The sequence below is a fragment of the Salvelinus fontinalis genome, unplaced genomic scaffold, assembly GCF_029448725.1.
Source record: "Salvelinus fontinalis isolate EN_2023a unplaced genomic scaffold, ASM2944872v1 scaffold_0011, whole genome shotgun sequence".
Classification (NCBI taxonomy): Eukaryota; Metazoa; Chordata; class Actinopteri; order Salmoniformes; family Salmonidae; genus Salvelinus; species Salvelinus fontinalis.
In genome coordinates, this window is record NW_026600220.1 from 724,199 (window position 1) to 743,581 (window position 19,383).

At 37.6% G+C, this 19,383-nt stretch overlaps 1 protein-coding gene across 1 annotated transcript in view; it reads right to left on the reverse strand.

The window, feature by feature from the left end:
• Positions 1–8,553: 8,553 nt before the first annotated feature.
• Positions 8,554–19,383, reverse strand: part of LOC129842088 (receptor-type tyrosine-protein phosphatase H-like) — a 58,676-nt gene continuing 47,846 nt past the window's right edge. Inside the window, exons 12-14 of the mRNA XM_055910480.1 lie at positions 9,833–9,972; positions 9,643–9,752; positions 8,554–9,124 (exon numbers count right to left, since the gene is read on the reverse strand). Coding sequence (XP_055766455.1) covers positions 8,974–9,124; positions 9,643–9,752; positions 9,833–9,972 — 401 coding nt within the window. The 3' untranslated portion in view covers positions 8,554–8,973. The remainder of the gene's footprint in view (positions 9,125–9,642; positions 9,753–9,832; positions 9,973–19,383) is intronic.

Genomic DNA, 19,383 nt, shown 5'->3' on the forward strand with positions numbered 1-19,383 from the left:
CTGTCCCTGGCTGATGCTGCCCCCTAGTGGTAGAATGTGAGTAGTGGGAATAGACTATGGGTTCGTCCTAATCTCCTTTCCTCCCGACAAGTTTAAAATAATTGGATTGGTTTAGGCGTAAGCTATAGAACAAGTTTCCATACCAGGTATTTCCTTTCCAAGAAGGGAAGTGAACAAGTGCACACTACAGGAGAAGGGCACGCACACTTTGGCATAATCCACATATCTACCTCCATTCCTAACATCATTACACTGGATTCCATACTAAATATTTCTTTTTATGACAATTACAAAATGCATTTATGTGATTGAATGTGTTAGAAAATGGTTTGAAAGCATTTCTGTTGTGAACGTTAGTTAAAAAGTAGACAGCAAAATGACGTAGATGGAGAAAGTAAACCGCATAGTGGGTCCATTTGCCCAACAACTAAGAGTGTTCTTCTCCGTTGTTTTGGTGCCCTGGATACCACACTTTGAACAACGTGAAGCGAACCCGTGCACATGCGCAGATACTGTGTATGACTGCGAAGTGTTGCATCTCGTTAATCTCAACATCTCCGGTGCTGCTCGTGGCATCGTCATTTCGCTGAGTCTACCTGAATCCTTGTGCCAAAATTAATTGAAGAGGGAGGTCTGGATAGGACTTCATGGCAGCCATACAGAGGGAGTTTGGGAGTGGGTTGATGGCACCAGTGGTGGAAAAAGTATCGAATTGTCATAGGCCTACTTGAGTAAAAATAAAGATACCTTAAAACTTGTTATGGCTGCAGGGGCAGTATTGAGTAGCTTGGATGAAAGGTGCACAGAGGTGCCAAGAGTAAACGGCCTGCTCCTCAGTCATAGTTGCTAATATATGCATATTATTATTAGTATTGGATAGAAAACACTGAAGTTTCTAAAACTGTTTGAATTATGTCTGTGAGTATAACAGAACGCATATGGCAGGCAAAAACCTGAAGTTCCACTTCCTGTTTGGAATTTTTCTGAGGGTGGCAGATTTTTAACCAAGCTCTCATTGAAATTACAGCGAGATATGGATGAGTTTTCACTTCCTACGGCTTCCACTAGATGTCAACAGTCAATAGAACTTTGTCTGATGACTTTAATGTGAAGGGGGGCCGAAGGAGACAGGAATTAGTCACCACTGCCACGAGCTGACCATGCTTTGACCACGCGCGTTCACGTGATAGGCAGCTCTACTCCATGCTCAACTGAAGTCGATGTAATTCTCCGGTTGGAACGTTATTCAAGATGTATGTTAACAACATTCTAAAGATTGATTCAGTACATCGTTTGACATGTTTCTACTGACTGTTATGGAACTTTTTGGACATTTCGTCACATTATAGTGGACGCGCTTTGTGACTTTGGAATTGTTTACCAAACGCGCTAACCAAAGTAGCTAATTGGACATAAATAACGGACATTATCGAACAAATCAAGCATTTATTGTGGACCTGGGATTCCTGGGAATGCATTCTGATGAAGTTCATCAAAGGTAAGGAAACATTTATCATGTATTTTTTGGTTCTGTTGACTCCAACATCGCGGCTAATTTGGTTATTGTTCTGAGCGCCGTCTCAGATTATTGCATGGTGTGTTTTTTCCGCAAAGTTTTTTTGAAATCTGACACAGCGGTTGCATTAGGGAGAGGTATATCTATAATTCCATGTGTATAACTTGTATTATCATCTACATTTATGATGAGTATTTCTGTTGAAACGATGTGGCTATGCAAAATCACTTGATGTTTTTGGAACTAGTGAATGTAACGCGCCAATGTAAACTCAGATTTTTTTATATAAATATGAACTTTATCAAACAAAACATGCATGTATTGTGTTACATGAAGTCCTATGAGTGTCATCTGATGAAGATCATCAAAGGTTAGTGATTAATTTTATCTCTATTTCTGCTTTTTGTGAAAGCTATCTTTCGCTGGAAAAATGGCTGTGGTTTGGTGGTGACCTAACATAATCGTTTGTAGTGCTTTCGCTGAAAAGCATATTTGAAATCGGACACTTTGGTGGGATTAACAACAAGATTACCTTTATAATGATATAAGACACATGTATGTTTGAGGAATTTTAATTATGAGATTTCTGCTTTTTTGAATTTGGCGCCCTGCACTTTCACTGGCTGTCGTCATATCGATCCCGGTAGCGGGATTGCAGCAATATGAAGTTAACCGTTAAACCGAACTTCTTGGAGTTTAAAAAAAATATATATATATTTTTTTTCACCTTTATTTAACCAGGTAGGCCTGTTGAGAACAAGTTCTTATTTACAACTGCGACCTGGCCAAGATAAAGCAAAGTACTGCGACCTGGCCAAGATAAAGCAAAGCAGTGCGACAAAAACAACACAGAGTTACACATGGGATAAACAAAAGTACAGTCAATAACAATAGAAAAATCTATATGCAGTGTGTGCAAATGGAGTAAGGAGGTAAGGCAATAAATAGGCCATAGTAGTGAAGTAATTACAATTTAGCAAATTAACACTGGAGATATAGATGTGCAGATGAGAATGTGCAAGTAGAAATACTGGTGGAAATACTGCAGGACAAATTCAGACTTAGTGTAAGGTGCCAGGGGAGAGCTTAGGGCAGGTAGTGTACAGGCCGGTGCTGATGGAGGACGATAGCACCCAGCAACAGTCAACAAAGAGCTATTTGATAGTTTAATGCTTAAAACCAGCAAATCAAATTGTTTGGGGACAGACTTGGTGAAGGTGTTCCTTGGTAAAGATTGCCACTCCACCGCCTTTGGAAGATCTGTCTTTCCGAAAAAGGTTATAACCAGAAAGGTTAACATCAGTATTCAAAACACTCTTCCTTAACCACGTCTCAGTAATGACCAACACATCTGGATTGGAGCTGTTGACCCACACTTTCAGTTGATCCATTTAAGGTAATAAGCTTCCAGTGTTAACGTGCAGAAAACCCAGGCTTTTACGAGAGCAGAATGATGACTTGATCCCAGGTCAGTATTCCTGAGATGGTTCATCTGTAGATCTGCATTTGCTCTTACATTGAGTCCAGGTTTGGGTTTATTTCACTGAAGAAGATTGCCTGCACTGTCATTCACACAGAACACATTATTTCACAAAACATCTCTTTGAAACTACGGTATAGACCCATTTTGGCATTGAGCCTTTCAAGTTTTCTAACTTTAGGGTATTTTGGAGGAGCAGAATATTCGACCGTTCATAACCCCAGGATTTGTGCTTGAGAGAGGGTTGTTATACACTTCTGTGCAGCAGCCTGCAAATGTAACTTTCAGTTGGACTTGAACGTGACTGAACTTTAGTTACATTTCCTTCCTGTTTCCAACCAACCACACATTCTGTTGTTGTCACATGGTGTTTCTGAACCTACCAGACAGTGGTATCTAAATAATGCTAGATCACTACTATTGTGTAATGTTTGTCTCATCAACAACAAACCAGTAAACTGTAACATTTCTGGTTGAATCCATTGTCAACTCTTTTTTCCCCCTTCATTTCACATGATATGATCATTTAATGGATTGTCTGATTGTTATGTAATGTGTGAGTGGTTCTGGGGGACTGAGCAGGGGGTGATAAAATAAAATGCCTGTGAAGTTGAAATCCAACTAGAGCAATGAAGACCATGGATATTGATGATGACACGTATGCTGACAAGCCCAGACAAATGGATGGTGTTGGTGTTACATTTTCTGGGTTCAATGCAAGTACAGACAGACGTAAAGACAGATGTATAGACAGAAACACACACACTCACACGTTCTCATTTCATAAGTAGACTGAACACATGGTCCAAAATGTACAAATGAAAATACTATGTGGTTAAATAGTCATATGCACACCATAATGGTAAATATTGATATTTCATTCTGTAACATTGTGTAACTCTCAAACACGAAGATCCCCTGAACGCAGCTCACTCTCCAGATCCCAATCACCTGAATTCTGATCACCTGTTCACACACCTGTATGTCATTTACACACACTAATTAGTTCAGTTCCCCGCACCCCGTCATTGTGAGGTATTGTTTGTTTTGATACAGTCTATTCGAAACTCTGTTTATTTCTGTATTAGTCCTCCCGTGTATCGTAGTTTTGGCCATCCTCACTAACGATGCCTTTTTGCCTATTCCCTGCCTGTACTGTTACCTTTGTGGAGTCCCTGTTTATGTCCTTCTGCCTGTCCCTGGAACCAGCTACCTGCCTCTTCCTGTGGTCCTTTGCTAATAAACACCTGCTGCACCCTGCGCTTGAAACCAGCACTCTGTCTCCCATCGTATTCATTACACATACACAGTCTATTAGACAACAGTTCCACTCCCTGGGCCTGATGAACGGTGGATAAACTCTACATAGCTCTGGTCTCTTTAAAGACATCAAATACATATTTCAATATAGTTACAAATAGAAACAACAGCTCAACTCTTAATTGGATAACCAATACATCTACATTAGACATGGGCTACAGCACGACACACTATCTGTCATTTACGTTTGAAGGAGATGCACAGCGTTTACCATTAATGCAGTTTCTGCTAACCGGGGGAAATGCCTTTAAAAGACGCATTGTCGGATATATAGTGCTCCACACTATCACGCCTTGCATTGAATCCCAGTCTGTAGCCCTTTACATTCATATCCATATAGGGGTTGAATATGGCAGATTTAGACACTGATGAACGGCTAAATTGGAATGCTGTGGCTGTACAGTAACATGCTATACATGACGTCATAGATCAGGGTCTCCACTTCACAGTTCTGTGTTGGCTTTGACAGACAGCTGTTCTGAAATTGACCATTGCAAGCCACAAGAAGTTGACCCCATCCCTTTCACTAATTGGGAAACTTTGAAAATGTTTTGTTGTCTGACTGAGGGAAAGGCTGTAAATTAACAGGACTCAATGTATTTTAAAAGATGAGATGTTGAGGATTATAATAAATACCACGTTGATGTCATACAAGAGCCCAAATCTGTACTTTACATTTCTTGATCATAAAACTCATGTAATAAACAGTGTCAATAAATATTTAATTTAGCTCTATCCATACAGGCCAATTCCCATTATGGTGTGCATTTCACAATTTAACAACATACCATTTTCATTTAAGCTTTTACAGTTATTAATTAATTTTAAAAGTTGTCATTTGTTTTACTTCCATTCTATTGTATGTACCAATCGTACCTTTCTGCTGATTACATTTCCCATTTGGCTCTTAAGTACCATTTCCTAGATTGCCGTTTTGTACATTTTATAAACGTATGGACTCAAAGCTTCAAAATGTATGTCATACACTGCAGTTTGGGGACCCATGAGGAAGTTATGCTTATTTTATATGTGATTAACTTGTTATTCCACCTTGTACACAAATACCAGAAAATCTATATAATGTGATTAAATATGTATACTGTAGTACTAAGATATATGTGATGTGATTAAAGATGTATGTATGCTGTACTACTAAGTGTTGTAATGTACTAATACTATAGTAACACCAATGTTTCACTTCTAAATGGTGTCAGTTATACGTTGACAAAGCAGTTTGAAAAAAAGGTAAGTATAAACAGAGAGGTGTCTTGTCCTTCTAGATTCCATGTTAATATTAGATAAAGTATAAAACAGAGGTGTCTTGTCCTTCTAGATTCCATGTTAATATTAGATAAAGTATAAAACAGAGAGGTGTCTTGTCCTTCTAGATTCCATGTTAATATTAGATAAAGTATAAAACAGAGGTGTCTTGTCCTTCTAGATTCCATGTTAATATTAGATAAAGTATAAAACAGAGGTGTCTTGTCCTTCTAGATTCCATGTTAATATTAGATAAAGTATAAAACAGAGGTGTCTTGTCCTTCTAGATTCCATGTTAATATTAGATAAAGTATAAAACAGAGAGGTGTCTTGTCCTTCTAGATTCCATGTTAATATTAGATAAAGTATAAAACAGAGGTGTCTTGTCCTTCTAGATTCCATGTTAATATTAGATAAAGTATAAAACAGAGGTGTCTTGTCCTTCTAGATTCCATGTTAATATTAGATAAAGTATAAAACAGAGGTGTCTTGTCCTTCTAGATTCCATGTTAATATTAGATAAAGTATAAAACAGAGGTGTCTTGTCCTTCTAGATTCCATGTTAATATTAGATAAAGTATAAAACAGAGGTGTCTTGTCCTTCTAGATTCCATGTTAATATTAGATAAAGTATAAAACAGAGAGGTGTCTTGTCCTTCTAGATTCCATGTTAATATTAGATAAAGTATAAAACAGAGAGGTGTCTTGTCCTTCTAGATTCCATGTTAATATTAGATAAAGTATAAACAGAGAGGTGTCTTGTCCTTCTAGATTCCATGTTAATATTAGATAAAGTATAAACAGAGAGGTGTCTCGTCCTTCTAGATTCCATGTTAATATTAGATAAAGTATAAAACAGAGAGGTGTCTTGTCCTTCTAGATTCCATGTTAATATTAGATACAGTATAAAACAGAGGTGTCTTGTCCTTCTAGATTCCATGTTAATATTAGATAAAGTATAAAACAGAGAGGCGTCTTGTCCTTCTAGATTCCATGTTAATATTAGATACAGTATAAAACAGAGAGGTGTCTTGTCCTTCTAGACTCCATGTTAAAAACTTATTGTCAATAGGGGGGCGCTATTTTCACTTTGGAAAAAATCGTGCCCAAATTAAACTGCCTCGTACTCTATTCTAGATCATACAATATGCATATTATTATTACTATTGGATAGAAAACACTCAAGTTTCTAAAACTGTTTGAATTATATCTGTGAGTAAAACAGAACTCATTTTGCAGCAAACTTTCATACAGGAAGTGAAAAATCTGAAAACAAGGCTCTGTTCCAGGGCCTGCCTATTCAACTAGCTTATATTTATCGATATGCATGCACTTCATACGCCTTCCACTAGATGTCAACAGGCAGTGGAAGGTGGAATGGGGTGTCTAGCTTGATCTGAGGTCGAACAAGAGCTTTTGGAGTGGCAGGTCAGGAATTTCCTTTCTCTACCTAGGCGCACGAAGCACCTCCATATTGTCTTCTGATAAGCGTTCGGTATACACGGCTAATATCTCCGGCTCTGATTTTATTTGATACATGTGATAATAACATCGTAAAGTATGTTTTTTTCAACCGAGTTTTATCAGATTATTCAACGTTTATTGGGACTTTTGGAGTTTTCCGTTCTTTGCGTCGAGAGAAACTGGGAACGTCATCAACATTGGCTAGCATTGTGGCGCGAATTCGACAGGAGAAAAGGACATTCTAAAACCAAACGATTTATTCTGGAAATAGGACTCCTTGTACAAGATTCTGATGGAAGCTCAGCAAAAGTATGAACAATTTATGATGTTATTTCGTATTTCTGTGGAAAATGTTATTTCTATTCTCCGCCGTTTTGGCGGGCGCTGTCTCGCAATAACGCAAGCTGTTTGTTATGGTAAAGTTATTTTAAAAAATCTAACACGGCGGTTGCATTAAGAACCAGTGTATCTTTCATTTGCCATACAACAAGTATTTTTTAGTAAAGTTTATGATGAGTTCTTTGGTCAGATTAGGTGAGTGTCCAAAATCGCTCCTGACATTCTGGGGAAATGTTGCAACATTTTCACAATGTATAACCACGGTTTGCAGCTCTAAATATGCACATTTTCAAACAAAACATAAGTGTATTGTATAACCTGATGTTATAAGACTGTCATCTGATGAAGTTGTTCAAGGTTAGTGATTAATTTTATATCTTTTGCTGGTTTTTGCGAATGCTATCTATGCGGTGAATAAATGCGGTTGTGTGTTTGGCTATTGTGGTAAGCTAATATAATGCTATATTGTGTTTTCGCTGTAAAACACTTTTAAAAAATCGGAAATATTGGCTGGACTCACAAGATGTTTATCTTTCATTTGCTGTACACCATGTATTTTTCATAAATGTTTTATGATGAGTATTTAGGTATTTCACGTTGCTCTCTGTAATTATTCTGGCTGCTTTGGTGATATTTTTGATGGTAGCTGCAATGTAAAACTATGATTTATACCTCAAATATGCACATTTTCGAACAAAACATAAATTTATTGTATAACATGTTATAAGACTGTCATCTGATGAAGTTGTTTCTTGGTTAGTGACTAATTATATCTCTATTTGGTCGGTTTTGTGATAGCTACCTATGCGGTAGAAACATGGTGAAAATATGCGGTTGAGTCTTTGGCTATTGTGGTTAGCTAATAGAAATACATAATGTGTTTTCGCTGTAAAACATTTTAAAAATCAGAAATGATGGCTGGATTCACAAGATGTTTATCTTTCATTTGCTGTATTAAACTTGTGATTTCATGAAAATTATATTATATGATATCCCTGTCCCGTTAGGCTAGGCTATGCTAGTCAGCTTTTTTGATGAGGAGGATCGCGCATCCGGGAGAGAGAAGTGGTAGAGGTTAATATTAGATAAAGTATAAAACAGAGAGGTGTCTTGTCCTTCTAGATTCCATGTTAGATTAAACATAGTAGAGAACAATAATGTACTAGACAGGAAATGTCTTTAATCTCAGTTGAATGATTTATTGAATTAGCAGGAAGTACAGTGTTTACGTTCAGAATAATACAAAGCACAATAATCAAACAGTCATTTTAAATGTGTTTAGAAGTGTAAAACTTAACAGTGATTGATTGACAGCAGCTATTGAATGATATTATACCCCTATTCTAAACCTCAATGTTTGACATATGAATAAATTGTGTGTCAGCTCTCGGCCCAAGAGGGAATTACCTCGTTTAATTAAGACGTTGGTTTCTCCTGGGGAGACTCAGGTTCAGATCAGTGTCTTCGTGTGTGTGTGTGTGTGTCTGAATGTGTGGATGCGTTTGTGTGTGTTTCTCACCAACGTGTATTTCAGAGTACCATTCTATCAAATCACACCAGTCTTCAGACCATCATTAACATACAGTAGAGTTCATTATTCAGCAGTGCAGAGAAAGAACTTATGAGAAGCTTTCTCACAGATCCACTGTAGTGAAGCGGAACAATCATAGCCCATCCATCCTCTTTGTTCTGATAACCCACAGTTCCAGTCTGTACGATCACCAAGCCCTCTACCCGACAAATACCTGCAGAAAAAACAAAAGTTAGACTGACCACTCTCTCAGAACCTAGAGGATGAACACAGAGAATCAGTCCTACTCCTTACGCTGTGGTCAGTGTTATTAGGTCAGTAGTCTCTTACCTTGGGGTGGTCAGTGTTATTAGATCAGTAGTCTCTTACCTTGGGGTGGTCAGTGTTATTAGATCAGTAGTCTCTTACCTTGGGGTGGTCAGTGTTATTAGAGCAGTAGTCTCTTACCTTGGGGTGGTCAGTGTTATTATAGAGCAGTAGTCTCTTACCTTGGGGTGGTCAGTGTTATTAGAGCAGTAGTCTCTTACCTTGGGGTGGTCAGTGTTATTATAGAGCAGTAGTCTCTTACCTTGGGGTGGTCAGTGTTATTATAGAGCAGTAGTCTCTTACCTTGGGGTGGTCAGTGTTATTATAGAGCAGTAGTCTCTTACCTTGGGGTGGTCAGTGTTATTATAGAGCAGTAGTCTCTTACCTTGGGGTGGTCAGTGTTATTATAGAGCAGTAGTCTCTTACCTTGCGGTGGTCAGTGGGGTGCCGTCCACCCATTTCCAGGTCCCCTTAGTAACAGAGTCAGTCAGACCAATCCAGGCAAAACGGAATGATTCAAACCCATTGATGAATGTCTGTTGTGACACAGAAAAAGCATTGTTAATAATACATGACGGACAAATAAATAAAGTAGCTCTCTCTGTCTGTCTCTCACCTGTTCCTCTTCACTGTTAATGATCACCAGATCTGCTCCTCTCTCCAGACAGTCCTGTCTGCTCTCATTCCAGGATTTCTCCTCAGTAGAGAGGTAGTAACAGCTACAGCCAAACCTTCTCCATCCTTCAGGACAGGACCCTAGAAGTTTGACATTTACCATATTTGACACTCAACTGTTACATTATTTTTCATATGACAGATAAAAAGAACATGACAGATAAACCCTCTCGTGAACCCTTCCAATGAGCTGATTAGGATTTCACCTTGCAGCTTTAAGAAATAATTCTAATGGTCTGGTGATTTGTCACAGCAATCGTTTGTGTGAATTGCCTGTTTGTCTACAGCTTTTACACTGAACAAAATTATAAACGCAACGAATGCATTTCAAAGATTTTACTTAGTTACAGTTCATATAAGGAAATCAGTCCATTGAAATACATGAATGAATAAGGCCCTAATGTATGGATTTCACATGACTGGGAATACAGATATGCATCTGTTGGTCTCAGACACCTCAATAAAAAGGTAGGGGTGTGGATCAGAAAACCACCATTTGTCTCACGCAGCGCGACACATCTCCTTCACATAGAGTTGATCAGGCTGTTGATTGTGGCCTGTGGAATGTTGTCCTACTCCACTTCAATGGCTGGTCAAAGTTGCTGGATATTGGCGGGAACTTGTTCACACTGTTGTACATGTTGATCCAGAGCATCCCAGACATTCAGGACATGGAAGAACTGGGACATTTTCAGCTACCAGGAAATGTGTACAGATCCTTGCTACATGCAGATGAGCTTCCCTGAGATAATTTCTGAAAGTTTATGCAGAAATTCATTGGTTGTGCAAACCCACAGTTTCATCAGTTGTCTGAGTGGCAGGTGAAGGAGTCAGATGTGGAGGTCCTGATCTGGCGTGGTTACACGTTGTCTGCAGTTGTGAGGCCGGTCGGACGTACTGCCAAATTCTCTAAAATAACGTTGGAGGTGGCTTAATGTAGAGAAATTAAGATAAACATCTCTGGCAGCAGCTCGGGTCGACATTCTTGGAGTCACCATGCAAATTGCATGCTTCCTCAAAACTTGAGACATCTGTGGCATTGTGTTGTGGACAAAACTGCACATTTTAGAGTGGCCTCTTATTTTCCCCAGCACAAGGTCATGCTGTTTAATCAGCTTCTTGATATGCCACACCTGTCAGGTGGATGGATTATCTTGGCAAAAGAGATAAGCTCACTAACAGAGACGTAAACACATTTCTAACATCATAAATCACTAACAGACGTAAACAGATGTGTGCCCAACATTTGAGCTGTTTGCATATGTGACATTTCTGGGATATTTTATTTCAGCTCATGAAACCAACACTTTACATGTTGCGTTTATATTTTTGCAACTATTATTTATTCCCACACTGAATAAGTAAGTAGCTTTGCACGAGCCTTGTCTTATGAGAGGCCAGAACAGCTCATAGGATCCTGCTCCTGTTTCTGTAGTGTGAGGCAGCTTGATGTACAAGTAATAACTTCCAATGTATCTGACATCTCTAGTCTCTTTTAGAATTACTAATTATGAAACTGGGTCAATTAATTACATTACACTTCAGATCCCCCCCAGTTTCTACACAGATCAGAACATGCCCCTTCAGTTATGATGCACCTTTACATGTGGAACAATTTACAAAAAAGTATTAGAATATATATGTTCTGGTGCCTCTTGTGCTTTTCAAAAAATGTAGGGGCAGTATTGAGTAGCCGGATAAAAGGTGCCCATTTCAAACGGCCTCGTACTCAATTCTTGCTCGTACAATATGAATATTAGTATTACTATTGGATAGAAAACACTCTCTAGTTTCTAAAACCGTTTGAATTATATCTGTGAGTAAAACAGAACTCCTTTTGCAGCAAACTTCCTGACAGGAAGTGGAAAATCTGAAATCGATGCTATCTTCTAGGGCCTGCCTATTAAAGTCCTTGATATTTATTCGTTTAGATGCACTTCATACGTCTTCCACTAGATGTCGACAAGCAGTGAGAGAAGAAATGGAGTGTGTAACTTGATCTGGGCTCGAATAAATGCTCTTTGTATGACGTGTCACCAGTTTCCTGTTTTCTGGAGAGCTCGTCAAGGGACCTGGATTTTCCTTCTGATAAGCTGTCGTTATGGACGACTAATATCTCCGGCTTTGATTTTATTTGATACATGTGACAATATCATCGTAAAGTATGTTTTTTCAATATAGTTTAATCAGATTATTGAAATTTTTTCGGGAATTTTGCCGTGTTCCGTTCTCTGAGTTTGTTGACGATGGAGAGATTCGCGCCACTTGGCAAGTGTGCTTGCTAAATCGAGAGGGAAAAAGGCTGTTCTAAAACCAAACAACGATTGTTCTGGACAAAGGACCCCTTGTACAACATTCTGATGGAAGATCAGCAAAAGTAGGACCCATTTTATGATGTTATTTCATATATCTGTCGTACATGTGAACTAGTCGTTTGCGGCCAGGTTTTGGGTACTCTCTCGCCATAACGTAAACTGCATATCGTAATGAAGTTATTTTTAGAATTCTAACACGGCGATTGCATTAAGAACTAGTGTATGGCAAACTTAGCAGATGACGTAATGACGTAAAGGTAACGTAAGGGTAATGGCGGGCTGAAGGGATTTATGTAGAGCACCTCAAGATAAAACATAATATTCGAATTATCTTCTAAATTAGACTAAAATATTAGCACTACATAATCTGGTGAGTGATAACCTTCAATCTGGACAATAACACAAAACAAATCCTAAAACTAGAGACATTTATCGACAAATATTACGAAAACAGGCAACAACCAAACATGACGGAGAGTAAGACAGGGGAACCGATTACAAAACGCAAACGTGATTCTTCTACAGACACTGATGATTTAATATTCTCACCACCGGGAATGGTAAAGGTCGAAACCGATCTGTTAAAATCAATAAATGACAAACTGGGTTTACTTGAATTACTTAGTAAGGATATAAAAGAGTTAAAGGCAAGCCTAGAGATGAGTGATGAAAAAGCTGCGACATTGGAGAAGGAAACACACAAGCTAAAAGGGACAGTCAATAAGATTGAAACCGAAATGAATGGAATTAAAAAAGAGAACACCGTTTTGAAGGAAGCCTTACTGGATATACAAACTAGATCCATGAGAGAGAATTTGGTACTTACAGGTATCCAAGAAAAAGAAGGAGAAGTTCCTGAATCTATAGTTCGAGAGTTCCTCCTTACAGCGCTTCAGATTCCACGCGAAGTTGTCGACAAAATCCAACGTGAACGTGTTCACCGCTTCGGACAGAGAGGGCAGAGGTACGAACGCCCAATTGTTGCCAAATTTGCTTCATTTAAAGATAAAATAATGGTTAAAAGCCTGGGTAAAAGACTTGCTGGGACCAAAATTGGCATGAATGATCAGTTTCCGAAGGAAATTGCAGAACGACGCAAAGTTCTGTATTCAATTTTCAAAGAAAACAGATTAAAAGCGAAACGAGTAGCTCTCGTCGTTGATAAACTATATATTGATAACCAGTTGTTCAGAGACACAAAGACTACTCCATGGTTATTTTAAAATTTACAAAGTTCTCATAGACGAGGAAAATAAACACAATTCAAGCCCGGTTACTGATTGTAACAATATAACAAAAAATATAGCTTTTCTATAAATCTTCACATATAACTAATTGAACACACGAGCACTATTTTTACATAGTGAAGATAAAAACTAAGTAAACAGAAGGCACAGTATGTGTGGATGGTATGGTTTGTGTTTATTTTTTATTTTATTTGTTATGTTTGGAAAGTTGAGTGAGTGAGTAATGAAATGGTTGCATATCCCAGAGCCAATGTATTGCTGTGAGCCGGGTATGAGAGGGATTTCAAGGTTGTTCGGATGATGGAAATACTTTTATAATGAATTATACGTCTTATTTATTTATTGTCCTATCATGGAGAACTACATCTATTTTTAATTTTAAATTAATTATATCTAATTATTTATTATCCTATTTTAAATGGTACGGTCCATGGCCCTGTACCCTAGACACCCACCTGAATGACCCAGATACTAAGGAGAAGTCCCTAACTGTTTTATGTGCTCGCTGTAAACGGTCTGGATGCAGCTAAAATGAGGTCAGAGACCAAGAGCAGCACTGCCCCCTCAAGATTCTGAGCCTGCTTGGCAGGGTTGGTCCTGCAAAGCCAAAGCCCCCTAAAGGGAGAGCATAATATACAAGGAAATTCTCAAAGCTGCTAATGAGAACCTTGACGACCTTGTACCTAGCCGGTGGGGATTCCGGTGGGGTGCCCCCACCCAGGCAGTGGCAGTGCTGGCAACACTAGCTGCAGTAACCCATGGGGAGGGGGTCACACTCGGACATTCAGAGAGGGGGTATATTATTGTGGCCCTGGCGGCACAAAATCAAAGTCGGACTGCATGGAGATGCGTGAGGACATGGTCATGACGGGTGGCCATATTGTGGGTGTTTCAGGAATAAGGTGTACATTTGACCACCATTATCTAGGATGTGACAATGGTAAATAAATCTCTCAATTTTTGCTCATTATTTTGCGCGGTCTTGCAGGCCTTCTCGTGCAGCTGCAACTGCAGTAACATTTGTAAATCATGACCCATCTTGAGTTGGGCTCTGGGATGGTGCAATTGTTGAGAAAGTGAGCTTATGGTTGTGTGGGGGTAAGGGCTGAGTGTGTGTGTGTGAGTGTATGTGTGTATCCCACAACTGTTGCGAAGGAAGAAGTAAAAGATGTTAGGGACAATAGAGGATGATCCACAGCTATATATAATACAAAAAGAGGTGAGGGCAATGGAAATGCATATGGAAATTGATCTACTACAATCCGGTAAATGGCAATGTATGCTCTTTTCAAAGGATGGATCCCAGTCGGTTCAGGGCTATGGGATACAGGGGGTCGAGGGTGGTCTGCCGGGCATTGGGATGACAACCCAACTCGGGTTGAGGAGGGCTTTTAGCGCGTGGAATAGTAGGGACCAATTGGAGGTTTACTTAGTAGAAATGCAAATATCATGGTACAACTATATAGACACTCAATCATTGTTACTTTTTAATAGTACGTTTACAAAAATATATTCTGATTAAAAGAATGAAAGGTGTGTCTCATTATGGTAAGTGGTGAAATAAGTATAGCCAGTTACAATTGTAATGGCTTAGCAGATAATAAGAAAAGACGATCAGTATTTACCTGGCTAAAAGAGAAGGATTATAATATCTACTGTTTACAGGAAACCCATTCGACAGTTTTAGATGAAGTTTTGTGGAAAAAGAACTGGGGGGGCAAAATATATTTCTCCCATGGGCAAAGAAATTCAAAAGGGGTGATGGTCTTAATTAACAATAATTTTGATCCAAATGTGCAAATTGTCCAAACAGATCCTCAAGGTAGATGGATTATTTTAAATATGTTATTGGACAATAAACAAATATGGCTTGTTAACCTATACGGTCCGAATAATGATGATCCAAGCTTCTTTGAAAATATATATAAGAATTTATCAACTCTACAAGCAACACTAGACTCTATTATTATAGTGGGAGATTTTAATACGGTCTTAAATACCTCTATAGACCGGAAAGGAAATCACACTACAAACTATCACCCTCCGGCACTTAAGGAAATCATGAATGTCATGGATATATTGGAATTAGTGGATATATGGAGACTTAAATACCCTGATTTAGTGAGATATACATGGCGGAGGCTGAATCAAGCTAGTCGTCTTGACTACTTTCTTATACCATTCTCTCTGGCACCAAAAGTTAAAAAAGTGTTGATAGGGGATAGAATGCGGTCGGATCATCACATAATTGGCATATATATTTCTCTTACAGAATTTCCACGTGGGCGAGGATATTGGAAATTTAATCAAAGTCTACTAGATGATAAATTGTTTAGAACTAGGACAGAAGATTTTATAACTGACTTTTTCAGACATAACATAGGTACAGCAGATCCCCTTATTGTATGGGACACTTTTAAGTGTGCCTTTAGAGGCCATGCAATTCAGTACTCATCTATAAAACAAAAGCAATTTAGATCAAAAGAGTCCATATTAACAAAGGAAATTGAAGGACTAACAGTACAGTTAGATAGCAATAAAAACGGTACCATAGAGGCACAGAATAAGTTAGAGGAAAAACAAAAAGAAATGGAGGAACTTATTCAAGAAAGATCCAGTGTAATATATTATAAAAATAAAGCGAACTGGATGGAATATGGGGAAAAATGCACCAAATTCTTTTTCAATCTTCAATATAGAAATGCTACCAAAAAAAATGTATTAAAACTTGTTACAAATGATGGAGTCACGCATGATTCACCAAAAGATATTTTGAAAGAGGAAGTAAAGTACTTTAAGAATATGTTTTCGTTTCAGGCTCCTCCATCTCCACTAACTGAAACTAATTGTATGGATTTTTTCCCTATTAATAATGTAAAATTAACATCTGTACAGAAAGACTCATGTGAAGGCCAAATTACAGAGGAGGAACTGCTTGATGCAATTGGGGCCTTTAAAGATGGGAAAACTCCAGGGCTGGATGGCATACCAGTGGAAGTATACAAAACTTTTTTTGATATACTCAAAGGACCATTATTAGCTTGTTTTAACCACTCCTATATAAATGGTAGATTATCAGACACGCAACAAGAAGGTCTGATATCGTTATTACTGAAACAGGACCCAAGTGGTATATATAAAGATCCAGTCCAATTAAAAAATTGGAGACCTCTTACACTTCAGTGTTGTGATGCAAAAATCCTAGCAAAATGCGCATAGAATAAAAAAAGTTGTCAGATATTATTCATCCTAATCAGACAGGTTTTTTACATGGACGATACATTGGAGATAATATAAGGCAAGTACTGGAAACAATAGAACACTATGAAATATCGGGGACACCAGGCCTGGTTTTCATAGCTGATTTTGAAAAGGCTTTTGATAAAGTACGACTGGAGTTTATATATAAATGCCTAGAATATTTCAATTTTGGGGAATCTCTTATAATCTCTTATAAAATGGGTTAAAATTATGTATAGTAACCCTAGGTGTAAATAATGGCTACATCTCAGAAAGTTTTAAACTATCTAGAGGAGTAAAACAAGGTTGTCCACTATCGGCATATCTATTTATTATTGCCATCGAAATGTTAGCTGTTAAAATTAGATCAAACATGAATATTAAGGGATTAGAAATCCGTGGCTTAAAAACTAAGGTGTGATTGTACGCTGATGATTCATGTTTTCTTTTAAAACCACAACTAGAGTCTCTCCAGGGCCTCATAGAGGATCTAGATACCTTTGCTATCCTCTCTGGATTAAAACCAAATTATGATAAATGTACCATATTACGTATTGGATCACTAAAAAATACACATTTTATATTGCCATGTAGTTTACCAATTAAATGGTCTGACGGAGATGTGGACATACTCGGTATAAAAATCCCAAAAGAAAGAAATGATCTCACTCCAATAAATTTTTATAGAAAGTTAGCAAAAATAGATAAGATCTTGCTACCATGGAAAGGAAAATACCTGTCTATTTGTGGAAAAATCACCCTGATTAACTCTTTAGTCATATCACAGTTTACCTATTTGCTTATGGTTTTGCCTACACCTAGTGACCTGCTTTTTAAATTATATGAACAAAAAATATTCCATTTTATTTGGAACGGCAAGCCAGATAAAATTAAAAGGGCCTATTTATATAACGAATATGAATTCGGAGGGCAGAAATTATTAAATATTAAAGCATTAGACCTCTCACTAAAGGCATCAGTCATACAAAAGTTATACTTAAATCCAAACTGGTTCTCTAGTAAATTGGTACGAATGTCTCATCCTATATTCAAGAAGGGCCTTTTCCCCTTTATTCAGATTACACCTGCTCACTTTCGGTTGTTTGAAAAGGAAATAATCTCCAAAATATCCTTATTTTTTAAACAAGCCTTAGAAAGTTGGTTGCAATTTCAGTTTAATCCACCTGAAAGGACGGAACAAATAGTACAACAAATATTGTGGTTAAATTCAAATATAGTAATTGATAAAAAAAATGTATTTATTGAAGAAATGTTTAAAAAAGGTATAATTTTTGTGAATGATGTCATAAATAGGACTGGTGGAGTTATGTCACACATGCAGCTAACACAGACATATGGAAATGTCTGCTCTACCCAAAATTACAACCAATTAATTGCAGCATTACCACAAAAATGGAAGAGGCAAGTAGAAGGGGAAAAAAGTAAGGAACTGGTATGTCGGCCCTGTATTAAAGAACATAAATGGTTAAAGAAAAGTGTGATAAATAAAAACATATACCAATTTCATTTAAGGACCAAAAAACTGACAGCTGTGCCATATAAATTGCAAAATAGTTGGGAAGAGATTTTCGATGTACCCATTCCATGGCACATGGTTTATGAATTGATACGCAAAACAACGCCGGATTCAAAACTTCGAATTTTTCAATTTAAAATACTGTACAAAATTCTTGCAACTAATAGAATGTTATATATATGGGGTATACAATCTTCCCAGCTCTGCAGATTCTGTTGTGAGGAGGCAGAGTCATTAGATCATTTATTTTGGTATTGTCCATATGTAGCTCGTTTTTGGTCACAGGTCCAGGAATGGCTGAAGAATTGCAACATTTGCCTAAAACTAACGCTACAGATAGCAATACTGGGGGATTTGAAAAGCCATAGTCAATCAATCAATAATATAATAATTATTTTAGCAAAAATGTTTATTTTTAATTTACAATCTATAGAAGCTATGAGAATAGGAAGGTTCAAGTCTTTTGTGAAGCATCACAGCACAGTTGAAAAATATATGGCAAATAAAAATCCGAAATGGATGATGTTGGAAGATAGATGGGAGGGGTTGAGTGGAACTGAAGGGTGGGACTAATAACAAGATAAACAATGTAGGGCATACGGGATCTGTGAAATGTGTATAGGTGCGGAGCTTTTGTGAAATAGCACAGTTACAAGTGGAAATAAAATTGGATGGACAACAGAAATAGAGGAAGGACTAAGAACAAATAAGAGAGAACTATTGTAAAGTGGACTGTGTCTGTAAGATGGGTATAAGATGTATAAATTGAAGGTAAAAGCAGAAGTGTTTATTAGTTTACTCCAATTGGGGGATCGGTGGTAGGGTGCGGGGAATAATAATAAAGGTATATTCTTTAAAAAAGTATGTATGTCTATATAGGTATGTGTATGTATATATGTGTATATGTATGCATGCGTGTATGGATATATATATTTACCCAAAAAAATATGGGGGATTGGAAATGATGCAGACAATTACATTGGAAGCAACATTCTTTCCGCAAGATTAAGCTGATCCTCTCCCCCAAAAGAAAGAAAAGAAAAAAAGAAAAAAAAAAGAACTAGTGTATCTATCATTTCCTATACAACATGTATTTTTTAGTTATGTTTATGAATAGCTTTTTGGTCAGAAAAAGTGTCAGAAAAATATCCGG